The 21164-nt window shown below is 47.4% G+C and overlaps 1 protein-coding gene across 1 annotated transcript; it reads left to right on the forward strand.

Moving 5' to 3' along the window:
* The first annotated feature begins 3047 nt into the window (after window positions 1–3047).
* SCAMP4 (secretory carrier membrane protein 4) lies at window positions 3048–20006 on the forward strand. Its single transcript, XM_083720766.1, has 7 exons — window positions 3048–3199; window positions 12110–12166; window positions 13577–13705; window positions 14695–14851; window positions 16407–16508; window positions 17160–17277; window positions 19084–20006. The coding sequence occupies exons 2-7, from the start codon at window positions 12160–12162 to the stop codon at window positions 19258–19260; spliced, it is 690 nt and encodes a 229-aa protein (XP_083576892.1). The 5' UTR covers window positions 3048–3199; window positions 12110–12159; the 3' UTR covers window positions 19261–20006.
* The last annotated feature ends 1158 nt before the right edge of the window (window positions 20007–21164 follow it).

The raw sequence follows: 21164 nt of genomic DNA on the forward strand, positions 1-21164 counted from the left end.
TTTCTTGGGCTCCATGATCATGACAGATGGTGACAGCAGCCAGGAAATTAAAAGACGCCTGCTCCTTGGGAGAAAGGCGATGGCAAACCTAGACAGCGTCTTCAAAAGCAGAGACATCACCTTGCCAACAAAGGTCTGTATAGTAAAAGCTCTGGTTTCCCCAGTAGTGATGTATGGAAGTGAAAGCTGGACCCTAAAGAAGGCTGATCGCCGAAGAGTGTATGCTTTTGAATTCTGGTGCTGGAGGAGACTCTTGAGAGTCCCATGGACTGCAAGAAGATCAAACCTCTCCATTCTGAAGGAAATCAGCCCTGAGTCCTCACTGGAAGGACAGATCCTGAAGCTGAGGCTCCAAGACTTTGGCCATGAGAAGAGAAGAGGCGGACACGATTAAATGACTAAACAAGAACAACAACACTTCAAAGCCACCTTTGCCTGTTTCCCCCAAAGGATTCTGGGAGCTGCAGTTTGTCAGCGGTGGTGCTGAAAGCCCTTTGCAGACCCTGATTCCCCTCCCAGACCAACCCTTCCCAGAGTTCCCTGGGAAGTGTTACGGTAAAATCTGGGTGCAAGGCTGCTCTGCCACCCAGCTCGTCGGCCTAAGTCCGCGGGTCCCTGCGGAGGAAAATGAGCTCAGCCGTAGACAGGAGCAAGCTGCAGAAGATCCAAGTTTACTGCGCAACAGGTTCAAGGCGAGATTGAACAGCGAGAAAGGGGTGACATGAACTTTTGAAACTTCCCTCCATGTCCCAGAATACAGTGCAAAATACATACCAGTTACATCATGAATACATTAAAGAGATGTTGGGTTACACAGATTACATCATGAATACATTAAGAAGAGGTTGGGTTACACCGGATTAACATACAGAGGAGGGAGGGGGGAATATGCAGAGCTGGAGATTTGCGCAGATAAGCACATCCTGAGTACCAGTGATGAGAAGACAATGATCCATGTACTGGCATTGCCTGGAGGAAAGGCTTGGCACAGTGATTTGACAGGATTAGGGTCTTGACACCTTGCTTGAGGGATTATGGAGGACAGGGAAGGTGTCATGGAGTCCTAGAGAAATTGAGCAAATTGGCACGTTGATTTGCTATGAATTTTATAGATTCTAGTCCCTTTTGACATTGACAATTGGAAATAAATGGATATATTGTAGCAAAGAAGAAGGTGAAGAAGACATGCCCCCCCTTCCGTATCAGAAGTTTTGGGCATCTGTTTCGAGAGGCAATGGAGTGTGCCTCCGCGGGTGAAATAAAACATTTTCAGCAGGTGCTGAAAAGAAAACAAAGGAAGTAAAACAGATAGCTTAGGTCTGGAAGTTTGATATTTGTAACATACATCATGCCCGTAAATTAGGGTTACCAGACGTCCCTGTTGCCTGGGGACAGTCCCCGGATTTACAAATCGGCCCCCTGAGATAATCCATCCATTCCGACTGAGGTTGAAAAGTGTCCCCGGATTCATTGGGGAAAAAATCTGGTAATCTTGCTGTAAATTTACATTTATTATCTCAGGCCCTTTATTTTAGAGTATATAGATTTTAGGGACGTGGGTGGCGCTGTGGGTTAAACCACAGAGCCTAGGACTTGCCGATCAGAAGGTCGGCGGTTCGAATCCCCGCAATGACGGGGTGAGCCCCCGTTGCTCGGTCCCTGCTCCTGCCCACCTAGCAGTTCGGAAGCACGTCAAGTGCAAGTAGATAAATAGGTACCGCTCCGGCGGGAAGGTAAACGGCGTTTCCGTGCGCTGCTCTGGTTTGCCAGAAGCGGCTTAGTCCTGCTGGCCACATGACCCGGAAGCTGTACGCCGGCTCCCTCGGCCAGTAAAGCGAGATGAGCGTCGCAATCCCAGAGTCGGTCACGACTGGACCTAATGGTCAGGGGTCCCTTTACCTTTACATAGATTTTAATTGTAGATGGTTAGGTGTTTTTTTTGTAAACATGGGATATAAATCTCTAAAAGCAATCAGTCAATACAATTTTATATTTTAGAAAGAAAATAAGTGTGTCATTTAAAAAAAAATGAATAAAGCATTGTGTTCATGCCTGATGTGAAGGGGCAGGCCAGGCAGTTCCAAAGTTGTCACAGTAACTATTGTGCAAATTTTGTTTTTTGTTGGTATAAATAAGGAAGCATTAGTTTTTGCAATCGGCATTGATCCCAATACAGTGTATCATTGTTGTTGCTCACAAAGCACAGCGCTAAGGCTTTAGGCCAGGCACCCCCAACCTGCGGCCCTCCAGATGTTTTGGGACTACAACTCCCATGATCCCTAGCTGACAGGACCAGTGGTCAGGAATGATGGGAATTGTAGTCCAAAACATCTGGAGGGGCGAGTTTGGGGTGCCTGCTCCAGATGTTTGGGGACTACAACTCCCATGATCCCTAGGTAATAGTAAAAGCGGTCAGGGATGATGGGAATTGTAGTCCAAAACATCTGGAGGGCGCAGGTTGGGGATGCCTGCTTTAGATTATTGCAGGATACGTCTGCGTTCCAATAGATCAGCCGCATGTGCTTAAGGCTAGTTTGCATTCCAGCAATTCTGTCCCAACCGCGACACCGTAGCCTCCCTTTTCCCTTGCTTTCTCCTTTCATAGAGATAAGAAAAATCAAGACTTGCTCACCTTATTTTACGGCTATAGCATTCCCTCGCCCACGCGAGTGAGGACCCCGGGGCAACCCCCCATACCACTGGATAGAATAAGGCTTTCATATTGTTTTGGGCTTAAGTCTTGGACCTTCTTGGCTCAGCGTGAAGCTTCTTCCTTCCCACATGAATCCCGGAACTCCGTCCCCGCGTGCGAGTCTACAAGAAAAGTCTATGTTCTTTTCTTTCCTCAGGCGCCCGCAAGCCGACGGCCATCCCGTGACCGGCCGCGGTGGCCGACGGGAGTTGCAGTCCCTCCTCCCGCGACGCCCTATGAGAGAAGCCGCTTGGAGGACTACGACTCCCAGAGGCCACCGCGGGGAAGCGAAGGAAAAGAGCGGAGGGCGGCGTTGAGCGGCCGTCCCGTGACCGGCCGCGGTGGCCGACGGGAGTTGCAGTCCCGCCTCCCGCGACGCCCTATGAGGGGAGCCTCTTGGAGGACTACGACTCCCAGAGGCCACCGCGGGGAACCGGAGGGCCGGGGGAAAAGAGCGAAGGGCGGCGTTGGAGGCGGCGGCAGATGCTGGCAGAGGCGTCGGCGGAGGTAACGGACCCGGAGCCGCGGCTCCCGCTTCCCAAAACGCCCTCAGGCCCGGGGACGCCGCTGATTGGCTGGCTGGGGAGGAGGGGGCGGGGCTTGCACCAGGAGCCCGGGCAAAGGGCGCGTGTTGCACGCCCGGCGCGTGTGCAAGGGGGGGGGGCTGGGCTGGAAGCAGCCAGGGTATTGCAATTCCTCTTTGCAAGGGAGAATTGCATTTGCTTCAGTTGGTTTTGCAAAGCAGTTCATTGAGTTTGCTGTGCAACAGTTGGTTTTGGGTATGTCAATAAAATTTATTTTTCTTCTTGTCATTATTATCATTGTTACTGTTATTATTTTTGTGCAGTTATATTGGTTAGATTTGACTTTGCAGCAATAATTGCATTTGCTTTTATTATACTGTTGTTTTGTTGCTGTCATTATCATTATTGTCACTGTTACTGTTATTATTTTTGTGCAGTTATATTGGTTAGATTTGACTTTGCAGCAATAATTGCATTTGCTTTTATTATACTGTTGTTTTGTTGCTGTCATTTGCTTTTATTATACTGTTGTTTTGTTGCTGTCATTATCATTATTGTCAATGTTACTGTTATTATTTTTGTGCAATTATATTGGTTAGATTTGACTTTGCAATAATAATTGCATTTGCTTCAGCTGGTTTTGCAAAGTGGTGCATTTTGAGTTTGCTGTGCAACAGTTGGTTTTGGGTATGTAAATAAAATTTATTTTTCTTGTTGTCATTATTGTCGTTGTTACAGTTATTATTTTTGTGCAGTTATATTGGTTAGATTTGACTTTGCCGCAATAATTGCATTTGCTTTTATTATACTGTTGTTTTGTTGCTGTCATTATCATTATTATCATTGTTACTGTTATTATTTTTGTGCAATTATATTGGTTAGATTTGACTTTGCAGCAATAATTGCATTTGCTTCCATTGGTTTTGCAAAGTGGTGCATTTTGAGTTTGCTGTGCAACAGTTGGTTTGGGGTAGTTAATAATATTTATTGTTGTTGTCATTATTCCTATTGTTGTTGTTATTTTCATTGTTACCATTCTTAGTTGGTTTTGTAGCAGTGCATTTGCTATGCAACAGTTGGTTTTGCTATGTTTTTATAATATGTTTTAATAAATATTTATTATCCTTATTATGGTTACTGTTATTATATTTGTACACGGCCCTGAGAGAAGCTCCTAGAACAGTGCAGTTATATTGGTTAGATTTGACTTTGCAGCAATAATTGCATTTCCTTTAGTTGGTTTTGCAGAAGTGCTTTGAGTTTGCTATGCAACAGTTGGTTTGGATACATTAATAATAATTATTGTTGTTGACTTTGCAGCAATAATTGCTTTTGCTTTAGTTGGTTTTGTAGTTGTGCATTGAGTTTGCTATGCAACAGTTGGTTTGGATACATTAATAATAATTATTGTTGTTGACTTTGCAGCAATAATTGCTTTTGCTTTAGTTGGTTTTGTAGTTGTGCATTGAGTTTGCTATGCAACTGTAGATTTGGGTATGTTTTCATTTATGCTGGAAGCTGCCCAGAGGTGGCTGGGTACAAACAGTCAAACAAAAAAATATCACCATCATTTTCATTTTCATTTTCATTTTCATTATTACTATTACTAATTAAGTTCTATTTGTGCCCTGAGACAAGCTCATAAAATAGTGCAATTACATTTGCTAGACTTGACTTTGCAGCAATATTTACATTTGCTTTAGTTGGTTTTTTGCTGTTGTGCATTGTGTTTGATATGCAACAGTCGGATTTGCTAGTTTTTTAGTTACACTTTCAACAACTGAGGCCGTATTTTTTGCTCTATAAGACTCACTTTTCCCCTCCTAAAAAGTAAGGGGAAATGTGTTTGCGTCTTATGGAGCGAATGCAGGCTGCGCAGCTATCCCAGAAGCCAGAACAGCAAGAGGGATTGCTGCTTTCGCTGCACAGCGATCCCTCTTGCTGTTCTGGCTTCTGAGATTCAGAATATTTTTTTTCTTGTTTTCCTCCTCCAAAAACTAGGTGCGTCTCGTGGTCTGGTGCGTCTTATAGAGCGAAAAATACGTATTTAATGCTGCTAACATTTATTTAAACATCAGGTGCTTACTTCTTTTCTAAGCACCAATCATATATATATGGTGTGTGTGGATAATACGTAAAAACAAGCAGTTGGGGGAGATTATGTTGACTTGAGTCTTCTCTAGGATGGCTTTCTGGAGGTGATATTGATGTCATGAATTGAGTTTGGATCTCACTTAGAAAATCGGTAAGAAGATCCTTGGCTGCTGTATCCGGTCAAAGTGATGCGTTGCACATTCTTATTAAGAGGATGAGCAATTTTGTTTTTGAGTCACGGCTTCCTCCGAGAGTTCTGCAAATCGGTTGCCAGACCAAAATCCAGTTCTCTGGAAGGAGAAGGGGGAATCTGACAGCTCGTGTGATTTTTTTAAAGTCTTGATTTTAATTTATTATTAAGTCTGCAGTACAGGTTGATCCTCAACGCTTCCAGGAACAGGTTATGATCTGGAACAAACTACTAACTCCTTGCAAGCCGCATATTTGAAAACAGCTGACTCCCCGAAACCAGGAGACCGCGCTGAATGTCATTTAATACCACAATATTTGGGGAGAAACTAGCCAGGCATATGATCCTAGACCCAGCTTTTTGGGGGTTTTCGTTCCCAGCTAGAGGGACAAAACATCGGGGCGAGTTGAGCAGGCGGATAAGGAGAGGGTATTTAATTGAATTGAACCAGCTGGTGTTATTTTATTTAATTGAACCAGCTGAGGCTAATAACGGCACCGTAAACTCTCCAAATCCTGTAAGAACTTGCCATTCCGGAGTTAAATTTTAGGCGCCGGAAGTCTGTAGGAAAGTCAGTGCTTTACCCAGTAGAGAAGTTTAGGAGGCCTTGGTCTAAAAACTCAGTTTTTTGGAGGAGTAATGAGAAAACTCCTTTAATATACCGAGAGGTCTGGAGGGTGGCAAGACGAAAACAGGATTTTGGCGGATTTTTGAACACAGCTGTCAGAGCGAATGATGGATTCCTTCTCTTTCTCCGTGAATTTGTCCCTATTTTTTAAAGCCATCCGATTTGGTGGCCATTTCTCAATCCCTCGGGAGCGAGTGCCACATTTTGGCTGCGCGAATGTGCGTGGCTTGCCTGCAAACCAACGGTGGATTTTGCTCTCTTGGTTATGTTGAATCTTGGGTTTGCAGTCGTGGAAAAGCTGTTGCAAGAAGAGTTGATTCAGAGTGAGCGGAAAGTTAATTTTATCCTTACGGGTGTGACATCTGCTGTTGAAATTCCTTTAAAGCTTCCCGTTTTTAAACAGCCTTTCTGTCTTGTATGAACATACAGAGGTACCTTGGTTCTCAAACGCTTCGGTACTCAAACAACTCGGAACCCAAACACTGCAAACCCAGAAGGAAGTGTTCTGGTTTGCGAACTTTTTTCGGAAGTTGAATGTGCTCCGTTTTGAATGCCACGCTTCCGGTTTGAGTGTTACGCTGTCTGTTTTTACTATTTATTTTGCATTTTCGTTTTGGCGGCTCTTTTTCGTTTTGTTCTTGTGACTGTGTGGAACCCAGTTCCGTTACTGATAGATTGTGCGACTGCAGTACATTGTTTATTGCTTTCATTTTATGGATCAGTGGCCTTGTTCGATAGTAAAACTCATGTTAATTGCCTGTTCTAGGCGTTGTTTTTAAAAGCCTGGAAAGGATTAATCCGTTTTGCATTACTTTCTATGGGAAAGCGCACCTTGGTTTGGTTTTGGAACGGACTTCCGGAACGGATTGAGTTTGAGAACCAAGGTAGCACTGTATATATGGGGGGTGGTATACTTCCTCAAGGACCCTCCTGAGAGTCAAAAGGCGGAAAAGGAATAAACACGCACAAACAAACAAAATATAAATTGTAGAATGCACGAGGGGAGAGGTTTTTGCCTCAATTCATTTTGCAGGGAAAGGTCCCGGCGCCTTTCAGAGCCAGTCCTCTCCGTTGGTTTACTCAAACGCAAGTCCCACTGTGTCCAACTTGAATAGGAGTATAGCATCTAGATCAAGGGAAGTAATAGTGCCACTGTATTCTGCTCTGGTCCGACCTCACCTGGAGTACTGTGTCCAGTTCTGGGCACCACAGTTCAAGAAGGACACTGACAAACTGGAACGTGTCCAGAGGAGGGCAACCAAAATGGTCAAAGGCCTGGAAACGATGCCTTATGAGGAACGGCTAAGGGAGCTGGGCATGTTTAGCCTGGAGAAGAGGGGTGATATGATAGCCATGTTCAAATATATAAAAGGATGTCACATAGAGGAGGGGGAAAGGTTGTTTTCTGCTGCTCCAGAGAAGCGGACACGGAGCAATGGTTCCAAACTACAAGAAAGAAGATTCCACCTAAACATTAGGAAGAACTTCCTGACAGTAAGAGCTGTTTGACAGTGGAATTTGCTGCCAAGGAGTGTGGTGGAGTCTCCTTCTTTGGAGGTCTTTAAGCAGAGGCTTGACAACCATATGTCAGGAGTGCTCTGATGGTGTTTCCTGCTTGGCAGGGGGTTGGACTCGATGGCCCTTGTGGTCTCTTCCAACTCTATGATTCTTTGATTCTAACTGAGAATCCTGGGAACTGTCGTTTGACAGTGCTGGGACTTGTAGCTCTGGGAGTTCGGCACCCTTGCGCTACAGTTCCCATGGGGAGCCACGACTGTCGGAGTCGTATGAAGAGTCCTTGTCTTGTCGGAATGGGAGTTTTCCGAGGGCACAGACCTCCCAGAGCTACAGTTCCTTCCCGGCACCCTTGAATTACAGTTCCCATGATTCTCTGTGGCTGTTTAAACTAGCCGAATCCTGGGAATTGTCGCTTGTAAAGGAAGCTGTGAGTCCTGACACCTTTAAGCTGCAGTTCTGTTTATAAGAGTCGTTTAAAACACACAGCGTGGGGTTGACCGATTTAATAAGAGAGGCTGCTGTCGGCCTAGCCTGCCTAAATCAATTTAAAATACAGTGGTACCTTGGGTTACATCGCTAACCCAGAAATAGTACCTCGGGTTAAGAACTTTGATTCAGGATGAGAACAGAAATCGCGCAGTGGCAGCTGGAGGCCCCATTAGCTAAAGTGGTGCTTCAGGTTAAGAGCAGTTTCAGGTTAAGAACGGACCTCCGGAACAAATTAAGTACTTAACCTGAGGTACTAAAGGACCCCTGACCATTAGGTCCAGTCATGGCCGACTCTGGGGTTGCGGCGCTCATCTCGCTTTACTGGCTGAGGGAGCCGGCGTACAGCTTCCGGGTCATGTGGCCAGCAGGACTGAGCCGCTTTTGGCGAACCAGAGCAGCACACGGAAACGCCGTTTACCTTCCCGCCGGAGTGGTACCTATCTATCTACTTGCACTGGTGTGCTTTCAAACTGCTAGATTGGCAGGAGCAGGGACCGAGCAACGGGAGCTCACCCCGTCATTGCGGGGATTCGAACCGCCGACCTTCTGATCAGCAAGTCCTAGGCTCTGTGGTTTAACCCACAGCGCCACCCGCGTCCCTCTAACCTGAGGTACTACTGTATAGCAAAAATAAAATAGTCTTTTTAAAACAGATTTAACTGAACTGGCGTTCCCTGATCATGCCGTTTTCCGGGTGACGGGTGTTGTCTTGGCTTTCGCGACTTCGGCAAGGGATGTTTTTCATTCATCCGAGATGGCAGGAAACTAGGATATCTCGGATAGACCTTTCCTTTCCTTTTTTACGAAGAAAAACAGTTGGGGTGGGAAGGTGATGCTTGGCAGCTACATCGGCGAGCGGTTTACGCAGGGGTAAACACTCAATATGCTGAAACTCAACATGCCAGCAAATTTGGAAAACTCAGCAGTGGCCAGAGGATTGGAGAAGATCAGTCTACATCCCAATCCCAAAGAAGGGCAGTGCCAAAGAATGCTCCAACTACCGCACAATTGCGCTCACTTCACACGCTAGCAAGGTTATGCTTAAAATTCTACAAGGCAGGCTCAAGCAGTATGTGGACCGAGAACTCCCAGAAGTAGAAGCTGGATTTAGAAGAGGCAGAGGAACCAGAGACCAAATTGCAAACATGCGCTGGATTATGGAGAAAGCTAGAGAGTTCCAGAAAGACATCTACTTCTGCTTCATTGACTATGCAAAAGCCTTTGACTGTGTTGACCACGGCAAACTATGGCAAGTTCTTAAAGAAATGGGAGTGCCTGATCACCTCATCTGTCTCCTGAGAAATCTCTATGTGGGACAAGAAGCTACAGTTTTCCCAGTAGTGATGTATGGAAGTGAAAGCTGGACCATCAAGAAGGTAGATCGCCGAAGAATGGATGCTTTTGAATTCTGGTGCTGGAGGAGACTCTTGAGAGTCCCATGGACTGCAAGAAGATCCAACCTCTCGATTCTGAAGGAAATCAGCCCTGAGTGCTCTCTGGAAGGACAGATCCTGAAGCTGAGGCTCCAAGACTTTGGCCACCTCAGGAGAAGAGAAGACTCCCTGGAAAAGACCCTGATGTTGGGAAAGATGGAGGGCACAAGGAAAAGGGGACGACAGAGGACAAGATGGTGGGACAGTGTTCTCGAAGCTACCAGCATGAGTTTGACCAAACTGCGGGAGGCAGTGGAAGACAGGAGTGCCTGGCGTGCTCTGGTCCAGGGGGTCACGAAGAGGCGGACACGACTAAACAACAACAACAAGCGAGCTTTGGTGTAGGGCTGCCTTGGGATCATCGTGGACCCCCAGAAGTCTCTGAAATGTCCAGCCTACCAAATTCGTAGTGCAGCTGTCTTAAAGCAGCCTTCTCCTGAGTCAGGATCCCTAGACGTTGGCGGGTGGCAAATTTGAGATACATTCCCTTAGCGCATGGAAAAGTTGGGATGAATCAGTTTGGGAGAGCCATTCATTCCTAAGAGAAACCTGTGTTGTCATTTGTCTCCCCCCATTGGGGGAGTTCGAAATAATCGAATATTCTCTGTGGTTTGGGTGTTTTATTTAGGCTCCAGCCCTCCCACCCTCTAGAAGAGCTGCTCCTGTTTGCTTGGCAAAAAATTAAAAATAAAAAAATGGCAGAGGGAGAGAGACACACAAGCCTCATTGTATTACTCTCCCTGGGTGCTTTTTGGAAAAAGGCACCCAGGACAAAGGGGTCTTCTGTCTGCCCGGATGAAAGGAGGAGGCTGTGGCTGGTTTCTGCGGAGCGTGGCCGCATTAACCCGCTGCACGTCGGAGTTTAAAGGCAAAGGGACCCCTGACCATTAGGTCCAGTTGTGGCCGATTCTGGGGTTGCGGCGCTCATCTCGCTTTACTGGCCGAGGGAGCCGGCGTACAGCTTCCGGGTCATATGGGCAGCAGGACTGAGCCGCTTCTGGCGAACCAGAGCAGCGCACGGAAACGCCGTTTACCTTCCCGCCGGAGCGGTACCTATTTATCTACTTGCACTTTGATGTGCTTTTGAACTGCTAGGTTGGCAGGAGCTGGGACCGAGCAACGGGAGCTCACCCCGTCCATCGCGGGGATTCGAACCGCCGACCTTCTGATCGGCAAGTCCTAGGCTCTGTGGTTTAACCCACAGCGCCACCCGCGTCCCATGTATTGGAGTTTACGAGTGGACAAATTGGGGTGGGGGCAGTTACGGAAGACCCTCTTTCCGCAACCTGTTCCACTGCCAAACGATAGGAAGTTACAGTGGTACCTCGGGTTACAGACGCTTCAGGTTACGGACTCCGCTAACCCAGAAATAGTAAGTCGGCTTAAGAACTTTGCTTCAGGGTGAGAACAGAAATCGTGCTCCGGCGGCGGCAGCAGGAGGCCCCATTAGCTAAAGTGATGCTTCAGGTGAAGAACAGTTTCAGGTTAAGAACGGACCTCCGGAACGAATTAAGTTCTTAACCCGAGGTACCACTGTATTCCTATTGTTTAGTCGGAATCTCTTTTCTTCTAACTCGTCTGGATCTGGGGGAGTCACAGTCTTGGCTCTATTCCGCCTTGGTCAGACCATACCTGGAGTTCTGTGTCCAGTTCTGGACACCACAATTTAAAGGAGGGTGTTGACAGGCCGAAAGGTGTGCAGAAGGTTCTGGAAACCGAGCCTGATGAGGAACGGTTGAAGGAGCTGGGTACGTTTAGCCTGGAAAAGAGGAGCCTGAGAGGAGATAGGAGAGCCAATATCCGAAGGGTTGTCACATGGAAGAGGGTTCAAGCTTGTTTTCCCCTGCTCTGGAGGGCAGGACTCGAACCCGTGGCTTCACGTGACAAGAGTGGAGATTCTGACTCAACGTCAGGAATAACTTTCCAACAGTGGGAGCTATTTGGCTGTAGAATGGCAGGTGACGGACTCACCTACCTTGGAGGTTCTCAAGCAGAGGTTGGATGGCCATCTGTCAGCAATGCTTTAGTCGAGATTCCTGCATTGTACGGGGTTGGGCTGGATGACCTTTGGGGTCCCTCCGAACTGCAAAATTCTGCGACATTTCTTGACTTTAAATCATGGGTAGGCAAACTAAAGCCCTGGGGCCGGATCCGGCCTAATCGCTTTCTAAATCCGGCCTGCAGACGGTCCGGGAATCAGTGTGTTTTTACAGGAGTAGAATGTGTGCTTTTATTTCAAATGCATCTCTGGGTTATTTGTGGGGCATCGGAATTCGTTCCTTCCCCCCCACCCCATTATAGTCCGGCCCCCCACAAGGTCTGAGGGACAGTGGACCGGCCCCCTGCTGAAAAAGTTTGCGGACCCTTGCTTTAAATCAGCTGTGTTGCTAAGTATTCGGTTCAGGGGGCGGATGAAACGCTGCGTTGCTGTTTTGTTTCTTTGCCGAATTAACTTTCTTTCCGTTTAGGTGGTCGTCTTCCGCCCTGAAGAAACGGGAAACGTTCTGCTGAGGCTCAGAATTTTTGTCTTTTCTCTCGTAGGGTCGACTCTGACTTGAAAACCGCCCCGTGGGAAACAAACGAAGCACAAAATGGCAGGTAATGATATTCACAGGAACGGTTTTGAGCGGAAAAACATTGATTTCAGGGGGTTGGACTAGATTATTCTTGCAACCCTGTGATTCTCAGGCCACTTCGGACATCCATTACGCTTGTGTTTGTTTTGAGAATTGTGCAAAAAGGATACTAAAAATTAGAGCTATAATATTGGAAAATTAGATAATAAGAATCGAAATAAGGGGATAAATTTGCTGGAATAATTTTCTTGGCTAGGAACGCAGGAGCGGGAGATGTGAGGGAGTCCAAAGAAGTTAAGAAGATTATGTTAAAAGATATGTTATATGGTATTGTTTATTGGAATTGTAACTAAATTAAAAAATTGCTAATAAATATATTATAAAAAAAGAGAATTGTGCAAAAAGGCCTGCTGTTCACCGGGCTGAAATATACACGCCACCTACAGAATACAGTGGCACCTTGGTTCTCAAACTTAATCCGTTGCGGAAATTCCGTTCCAAAACCAAAGCGTTCCAAAACCAAGGCGCACTTTCCCATAGAAAGTCATGCAAAACGGATTAATCCGTCCCAGACTTTTAAAAACAACCCCTAAAACATGAATTTTACCATCTAACGAGACCATTGATCCATAAAATTAAAGCAATCATCAATGCACTGTACTATAAAATAAATAAGACAGTATTGTAGATGATAAAAATATTTTTTTTTCCTTCCCTGCACTGATGATAGTCGTTGTTTGGCTGGGGGGCTTTTATCCATTTCTGAAGTCGCACAATCAATCAATCAGCTGAACTGGGTACCACACAATCGCAAAAAACAAATGAACCGAAAAAGCCTCAGAAACAAAAACGCAAAATAAAGCAAAAACAAAAGCGCCAAGCTTAATCCATTCTGGAAGTCCGTTTGACTTTTGAAATGTTCGAAAACCGAAGCGCACAAAGGGTTGGCTGCAAGTTCAATTGGGAAAATGGGAAAACTCACAGCGGAAGCCATTCAGAAATGGAAGCAATTGCTTCCGGGTTTTGGGCGTTCGAAAACCGAAACGTTCAGCTCCTAAGACGCTCGAAAACCAAGGTACCACTGTACAGTGGTACCTCAGGTTACATACGCTTCAGGTTACAGACTCCGCTAACTCAGAAATAGTGCTTCAGGTTAAGAACTTTGCTTCAGGATGAGAACAGAAATCGTGCGGCGGCGGCAAGAGGCCCCATTAGCTAAAGTGGTGCTTCAGGTTAAGAACGGACCTCCGAAACGAATTAAGTACTTAACCCAAGGTACCACTATACATAGTTTGTAAAGGACAGCTCCTCCTATGTGTTGTGTTTTTGGGGATTTTTGAGCCGGCGGCTTAACCTTCCGTCGGCGAAAGTGCCGTTTCGCAAACCCACCAACCTCTTTTCCCCACTTTGGTTTTTCTCGTTCTTTTCCCAGAGAAAGTCAATAACTTCCCTCCGCTCCCCAAATTCATCCCGCTGAAGCCGTGCTTCTACCAGAACTTTGCCGACGAGATTCCCATCGATCATCAGACGCTGGTGAGGAGGATCTATCACTTATGGATCTGTAAGTTTCCCCCGGGGGGGAAAACGACGTTTGGGGTGGATAGAAATCAATGATTTTTTTAAAAAAGTAAATAAAGAAAATGGGATTTTTAAAAAACTTAAATCGGGTTTTTTTAAATGCTTTCTAAATCTTTCTAAAGATAGTTTTCGATTCAAGTTACATGACTTTTATCTTCTGGGTTTTCTGGGGGGTTTTCGTGTTGTTATTCTGTCTCTCACGGCTGCAATAAACCTATCGTTAAAATGAGGGACTGGTCATTTCTTCGTCAGAGGGCAAATTTAGCAGGGGATCAAATACTCCCCCCCCCCCTTCGCTGTATTAAAATAAAATGCGAAATCAGAGAGAAAGTCAGAAAATGCATTAGTCGTGGTTGACAGAAGTCCTAGGCTGTGATAGCCAAAGGTTTGTTCTGTTGCATAAGATGGGATGTTGTGTTTGGAAAACATGTGCAAAAAAAATTATAGTAAAGGTAAAGGGACCCCTGACCATTAGGTCCAGTGGTGGCTGACTCTGGGGTTGCGGCGCTTATCTCGCTTTACTGGCCGAGGCAGCCGGCGTACAGCTTCCGGGTCATGCGGCAAGCAGGACTGAGCCGCTTCTGGTGAATCAGAGCAGTGCACGGAAACGCCGTTTACCTTCCCGCCGGAGCGGTACCTATTTATCTACTTGCACTTTGACGTGCTTTCGAACTGCTAGGTTGGCAGGAGCAGGGACCGAGCAACGGGAGCTCACCCCGTCATTGCGGGGATTCGAACCGCCGACCTTCTGATGGGCAAGCCCTAGGCTCTGTGGTTTAACCCACAGCGCCACCCGTGTCCCATAAAAATTATATATATAAAAAGAAATTCACAGCTGTGTCCCGTAAGGGAATCGAACCCACAACCGTGGCGTTAAATCAGCACCATGCCCTACCCAACTGAGCTATCCAAACCCGTTTCTGTCGCCTTAAGACATTTCTTTCCCTTATTTTTCTCTCCCGTCTTCCACAGTCTATTGCATCACCTTGGGCGTCAATCTCATCGCCTGCCTAGCCTGGTGGATTGCCGGCGGTTCCGGGGCCAACTTCGGCTTGGCCCTCCTCTGGCTGCTCGCTTTCAGCCCCTGCGGTTACGTCTGCTGGTTCCGGCCGGTCTACAAAGCCTTTAGGTAAATGGCCCGTCCGTCTGCATTTAAGGTAAAGGTAAAGGGACCCCTGACCATTAGGTCCAGTCGTGGCCGACTCTGGGGTTGCGGCGCTCATCTCGCTTTACTGGCTGAGGGAGCCGGAGTACAGCTTCCGGGTCACGTGGCCAGCAGGACTAAGCCGCTTCTGGCGAACCAGAGCAGCGCACGGAAACGCTGTTTACCTTCCCGCCGGAGTGGTACCTATTTATCTACTTGCACTTTGACGTGCTTTCAAGCTGCTAGGTGGGCAGGAGCAGGGACCGAGCAACGGGAGCTCACCCCGTCACGGGGATTCGAACCACCGACCTTCTGATCGGCAAGTCCTAGGCTCTGTGCCACCCGTGTCCTTCCACCTGCATTTATCTCTCCCAAAATATCCAGGACTGATGTTGCTAACAGCTCGTAGATGGGCTCCTTTTTTGTTGTTGTTTTAAAACCTCTCTGCAAGGAGAAATCTAGTCCATCGAGAATCTGGCACCCCAAGTGTTACCTTTCTCCTTGCAGCATTCAGAAGGGGCGTCTTCCACACTCGCTGCCTTATGAAACCACAATAAAACATCAAACTTTTAATAATAATATTTATTATATTTTTATATTATTTATACCCCGCCCATCCGGCTAGGACGCAGCCCTTCTGAACCACCGGAGATAATTTTTTATTTCTGTCTATTTGCATTTCTATTACATTTCAAAATTCTTACATATTCAGGCAGAAATGGACTTCCCTTCCCCTGTTTCCTCTTATTTTCCCCTTCCCAAACCTTTCTCTTCTCCTTTTCTGATCTCTTGATTCTAACTTAAGACACCGCCAAACTAATCTCGCAGCCTCCTAAACCGATTATCTGTCTATGTAATGATTTTTCATGTATCCTATAAATATTTCTCAGACATCCCTGAACCTTTTATCATCCCGATTCCCGTGAGAACTTTTGCATGCCTTGCGGAAGGGCAGGGATTATTGGCTAGTTTCCGTTCTTAATTTTTGTTACAGCCAACAAATTGTGAAGTCACAATAAGACATCAAACTTTTAACAACAACAACAAATTTTTATTACCGTATAAGACGCACCAGACCACGAGACGCACCTGGTTTTTGGAGAAGGAAAACAAGAAAAAAAATATTCTAAATCTCAGAAGCCAGAACAGCAAGAGGGATCGCTGCGCAGTGAAATCAGCAATCCCTCTTGCTGTTCTGGCTTCTGGGATAGCTGCGCAGCCTGCATTCGCTCCATAAGACGCACACACATTTCCCCTTACTTTTTAGGAGGGGAAAAGTGAGTCATATAGAGCAAAAAATACGGTAATTATACCCCACCCATCTGGCTGGGCTTTTAATCCAAGATTAAAAGCTTCCCTAAACAGGGCTGCCTTCAGATGTCTTCTATAAGTCCAATCGTTATCTCCTTGCCATCTGGTGGGAAGGCGTTCCACAGGATGGGCGCCACCACCGAGAAGGCCCTCTCTCTGCAGTGTTTTCATCCATTTGAGGACTCCTGGCCTCCGCTGAACCCTCTCTCTTTTCCCTTTCCTCCCACAGGTCGGACAGCTCTTTTAACTTCATGGCTTTCTTCTTTGTCTTTGGCGCCCAGTTCATCCTGACCGTCATTCAAGCCATCGGTATTGGCGGCTGGGGAGCGTGGTAAGTTTATTCGTTTCTGAAAAGGTTGAGGATACGCAGCCGCACTTTGGAAGTTGAGTTCCCGGACATATTGACATATTGCAAAATTTATGAATGCTAAGATGATGTTGGATTTAAAAATAATATGGCATTAGTGATTAAGTTATGGTAACAATGAACTAAAAAGGGATGAAAGAGGGGAGACATACTATGTTAAGTTATATAATTAATAATGAGAACTGAAAGAGGGTAGGGATTTGCTGAATTTGATTGGAAAAATGGGAACACAAAAAAGGGAGGTGTGAGGAAGTCAAGAACCAGGGTTAAACAAATATAGAGTTAAAGATTGGTTTTTTTTCTTTCTTGTTTATGTTTTTTCATTATCTTTTTTCTGTATTGTTTTATTATGTATTCTTTGTCCTATTCTTTGTGTATTTTTGTTATCTTTGTTTTCTCTTTTTATGATGTATGCATTTCTATGCTTTTTTGTAAAACTTTAATAAATATCTTATATAAAAAAACACATATTGGCTCCTGGAGGTCGCAAACCCGGAAGTGAGTGTTCCGGTTTGTGAACCGTTTTTGGAAGCCGAACGTCCGACGCAGCTTCCGATTGGCTGCGGGAGCTTCCTGCATTCAGCAGTGACCGGATCCCCTGTTCTTCTCTTCCAGCGGTTGGCTTGCGGCCGTGACGTTCTTTGGCACGAGCATCGGCGCTGCCGTGATCATGCTCATCCCAGCGATCATGTTCACGTTTTCGGCACTGGTGATGCTGGTTTGCCTTCTGCGGGTAAGCGAGGTTTTGTTTAAATTGCTTTAAGGAAACGGTTGTTTTTCTCCTTCCATTAAAGCACAGCGGAAAAGTTGCCCAAATGTAAACAGCTAACTTGTTAAACCTCACAATCATTTCATAGTTCTGTATTTCTAGTAAAGGTAAAGGGACCCCTGACCATTAGGTCCAGTCGTGGGCGACTCTGGGGTTGCGGCGCTCATCTCGCTTTATTGGCCGAGGGAGCCGGCGTACAGCTTCCGGGTCATGTGGCCAGCAGGACTAAGCCGCTTCTGGCGAACCAGAGCAGCGCACGGAAACGCCGTTTACCTTCCCGCTGGAGTTGTACCTATTTATCTACTTGCACTTTGACGTGCTTTCGAAATGCTAGGTTGGCAGGAGCTGGGACCGAGCGACGGGAGCTCACCCTATCGTGGGGATTCGAACCACTGACCTTCTGATCGGCAAGCCCTAGGCTCTGTGGTTTAACCCACAGCGCCACCCGCGTCCCACGTATTTCTAGTAATACCACCAAATCAGCAGTTTTTGATATAGTTGTGGAAACTGCTTCGCAAGAAGAAAGCCCATAGGGAAATCTCCGGGGACCTCTTTTAAATGCTAGCGGTGGGGAGCAAAGCCTCCCCCCCCCCTCCGGCCTTCAGAAGAGGTCCAGGAAGGCCGGCGGGGGCCGAAAGGCTTTGCTCCCCACCGCCAGCATTTTAAAAGCAGTCCGGGATAGCAGGGAAGCGCTTCCCGCTATCCCGGATAGCTTTTGAAGGCAGGCGGGGGGAGCAAAGACTTTTGCCCCCCGCCCGCCTTCAGAAGAGGTCCTGGACCTCTTCTGAAGGCCGGCGGGGGGCGAAAGTCTTTGCTCCCCCCTGCCTGCCTTCCCGGGGGGCTTTAAAATCGCCCCGGGACAGCGGAGAAGTCTCCGCTGTCCCGGGAAGGCAGGCGGGGGGGAAGCAAAGACTTTCGCCCCCCGCCGGCCTTCAGAAGAGGTTGGGGGACAGACTGTCCCCGGACCTGGTCTGAAGGCGGTTTCAATAGGAACGCATTGATTGATTTTCAATGCATTCCTATGGGAAACCGTGCTTCGCAAGACGAAAAACTCGCAAGACGAAAAGACTTGGGGAACGAATTAATTTCGTCTTGCGAGGCACCACTGTATATGTGATTTAATTCAAGTCTTATCAACTAGAGTCTGACTGCGGTTGGGGCATGCATAAAAGGGTGTGTGTGCGCCATAGCTGTCAACTTTTCCCTTTTCTTGTGAGGAATCCTATTCGGAATAAGGGTAAAGGTAAAGGGACCCCTGACTGTTAGGTCCAGTCGTGACTGACTGGGGTTGCGGCGCTCATCTCGCTTTACTGGCTGAGGGAGCCGGAGTACAGCTTCCAGGTCATGTGGCCAGCAGGACTAAGCCGCTTCTGGTGAACCAGAGCAGCGCACAGAAACACTGTTTACCTTCCCGCCAGAGCGGTACCTATTTGTCTACTTGCACTTTGACGTGCTTTTGAACTGCTAGGTTGGCAGGAGCAGGGACCGAGCAACGGGAGCTCACCCCGTCATTGCGGGGATTTGAACCGCCAACCTTCTGATGGGCAAGCCCTAGGCTCTGTGGCTTAACCCACAGCGCCACAATTTCCCTTTAAAAAAGGGAAACGTTGACAGCTATGTTGTGTGCATGCATGCACAATATTTTTAACTGGTAGCGGGGAATATTCCGTAGATCTCGGCACTTCCTGGAAGCGCTGTCCGCGGGGTTTTGAGTTTGAGGTGCTCCCGTTCCGACCCGCCTTTTAAACCCCCCTCCCTCTCCGAAACCAGGTCCACCGGCTTTACCGCGGCGGCGGCGGAAGCTTCCAGAAAGCGCAGGACGAGTGGCAGACCGGGTCTTGGAGGGACCCCCCGAGCCGGGAAGCACAGTTCAGCAACTTCTCTGGGAACAGTCTCCCCGAGTACCCGACCGTCCCCAACTACCCTCCTGGAGGCCGGTGGCCGTGAGTTCGAAACCCACTCCCGTCAGACTTGCGCCCGGATCGTTTTGTTTGTTTTTTCAGATCGCTGTGCAAATTTTTTATTTTTACATCTTGCAGTTTTTGCGGATTTTAAAAAAATATTCCGGGTGGAAGAATAACATCCACGACGTTCGCCTTCTTTTCCCTTCTTTTTTCATCGCTCTAAATTTGTTTCAAATCCTCTCAATGTGTTCTCTTTGCCTTTATGGCGATCGCAGAAGAATTTGGAGGAGCTTGCTGGTTTGGAACTGCCAACATTTGACTTGTTTGCCTTGAGGGATGTGAGCTGCCATTTCTGTTCCTCTATTCTCCCTGTGTCCATCCTTAATTTTTTTGCCAATGGGGAAAAAGTCACGTCCCTTAACCTTCCTAAAATCTGCCTTCGCGGTCAACCTTTTGCCAAAGAGAGCAGTGGATCACCGCCACCTTCTTCAACTGCGGGATTTTTTGCAACATTTCCAGGAGCCTCCTCTCATGCAAATAGTTGTGAGAGGAGGAGAAAGAAGCCTTTGATTATTACCATTTTATTTTTATTGTTACGTGCCCAAGAACGGCCTTGGCTGTTCTCTGCCATTCCTTTGAGGCCGCAGCGGTGAGAGAGAACTTGATAACGTTATAGGGAAAGCGCGAAAAACTGAGGAAGTCCCTGCAGGTGGAAAACCAGAATCTCTCTCAGTGCTCAATTTCTGCATGCAGGGATTTGTTCCGGGGCGAGAAACGCTGAAATGTTAACTCCAGAGGGTGCTTTCCTTGATCGGTTGAGGACTTTGGGGCTGCGTATGTTTTTTCGATGCTTCCCTGCTGCTCATACGTGTCCCAAACACCAACTTACTTGAGCTAGATGAGGAAGACTTTGAGTTTGGAACCCCAAAACACTAGTGGGCTCCTCGGTTCTGGCGGATCGCATCCCGGCAGGTTTCAACTCAGCAAAGCTTCGCTTTTCTGCTTCGGAGCTGAATCGGACCCATGGCCATCAGCCGCAACCTCCAAGCCACCCCAGTCCTGCCCCACAAATCCTGAACAGCACTTAACCTTCTTACACCCAAATATCGCAGCAGCCTTGGTCCCCACAGGACTGGGTGACGGCGCCTATGGGGTGGGGGCCTTCTCCTCCCTTTACCCCCTCTTGGAAACCCACCCGGCTTTTGGCCTCGACTCCCAGCATAACCGAGATAGATGCCGTCTCTCCAGAACTGGACCCCTCGGTCGAAAGTTTCATTTTGGAACCAGCAGACGCTGTATGTCACACCAGAATTTCGCTTTCCTTTATTCCCCTGTCCATTAAAAACGCCGTGGGACCGCTTCAAATGGCTTTCCTCGTCCGCCCCGCCAAAGTATCCTGGGAGTTATAGTTTGCGGAGGGCGCCGGGGGTTGCTCCCTTTGTGGAGCTGCAGTTTGCCGGTCAGCGCCTCTTGGAGGGGGGGTTCTGGGGACGGTAGTTGGGTGCGGGGGGGATACAGGCATCTCCGAACAGCTCCCGGCGCCCTTCGCGAACTATAACTCCCAGGATTACCTTCGGGGAAGCCACGAACTGTTTATGAAGTGGCATCGTCGTGCTTTAAATTTGTGGTGCGGGCATGCTGTTTTTCTTTTTTGCAAGCATTTTGTGGCTTTTGGGGGGGGGCTCATTTTCGCCTCCCCACGCCTCGCCGGAATCAAAACGCGCCCGTTCGTTTCCTTGTCTCGCCTGAGCTATTCAGCTCCCTCCTTTGAGGAGCGGAATTAGAATGCGTTAACCAGGAACTGGGGGGTACGTGGGTTCCTCAAGACACCCAGAGCGATTGGGAACCGGCTGGGTGGAAACTACTAATGTGAAAACTTTTTTTACAGGGTGGAGCAGGAATTGAGGCAGGGCTAAAAAGCAGGGTGGTCTTTTAGGCCCCCTAAAC

Source organism: Podarcis gaigeae (assembly GCF_964106915.1).
Source record: "Podarcis gaigeae genome assembly, chromosome: 18".
Classification (NCBI taxonomy): Eukaryota; Metazoa; Chordata; class Lepidosauria; order Squamata; family Lacertidae; genus Podarcis; species Podarcis gaigeae.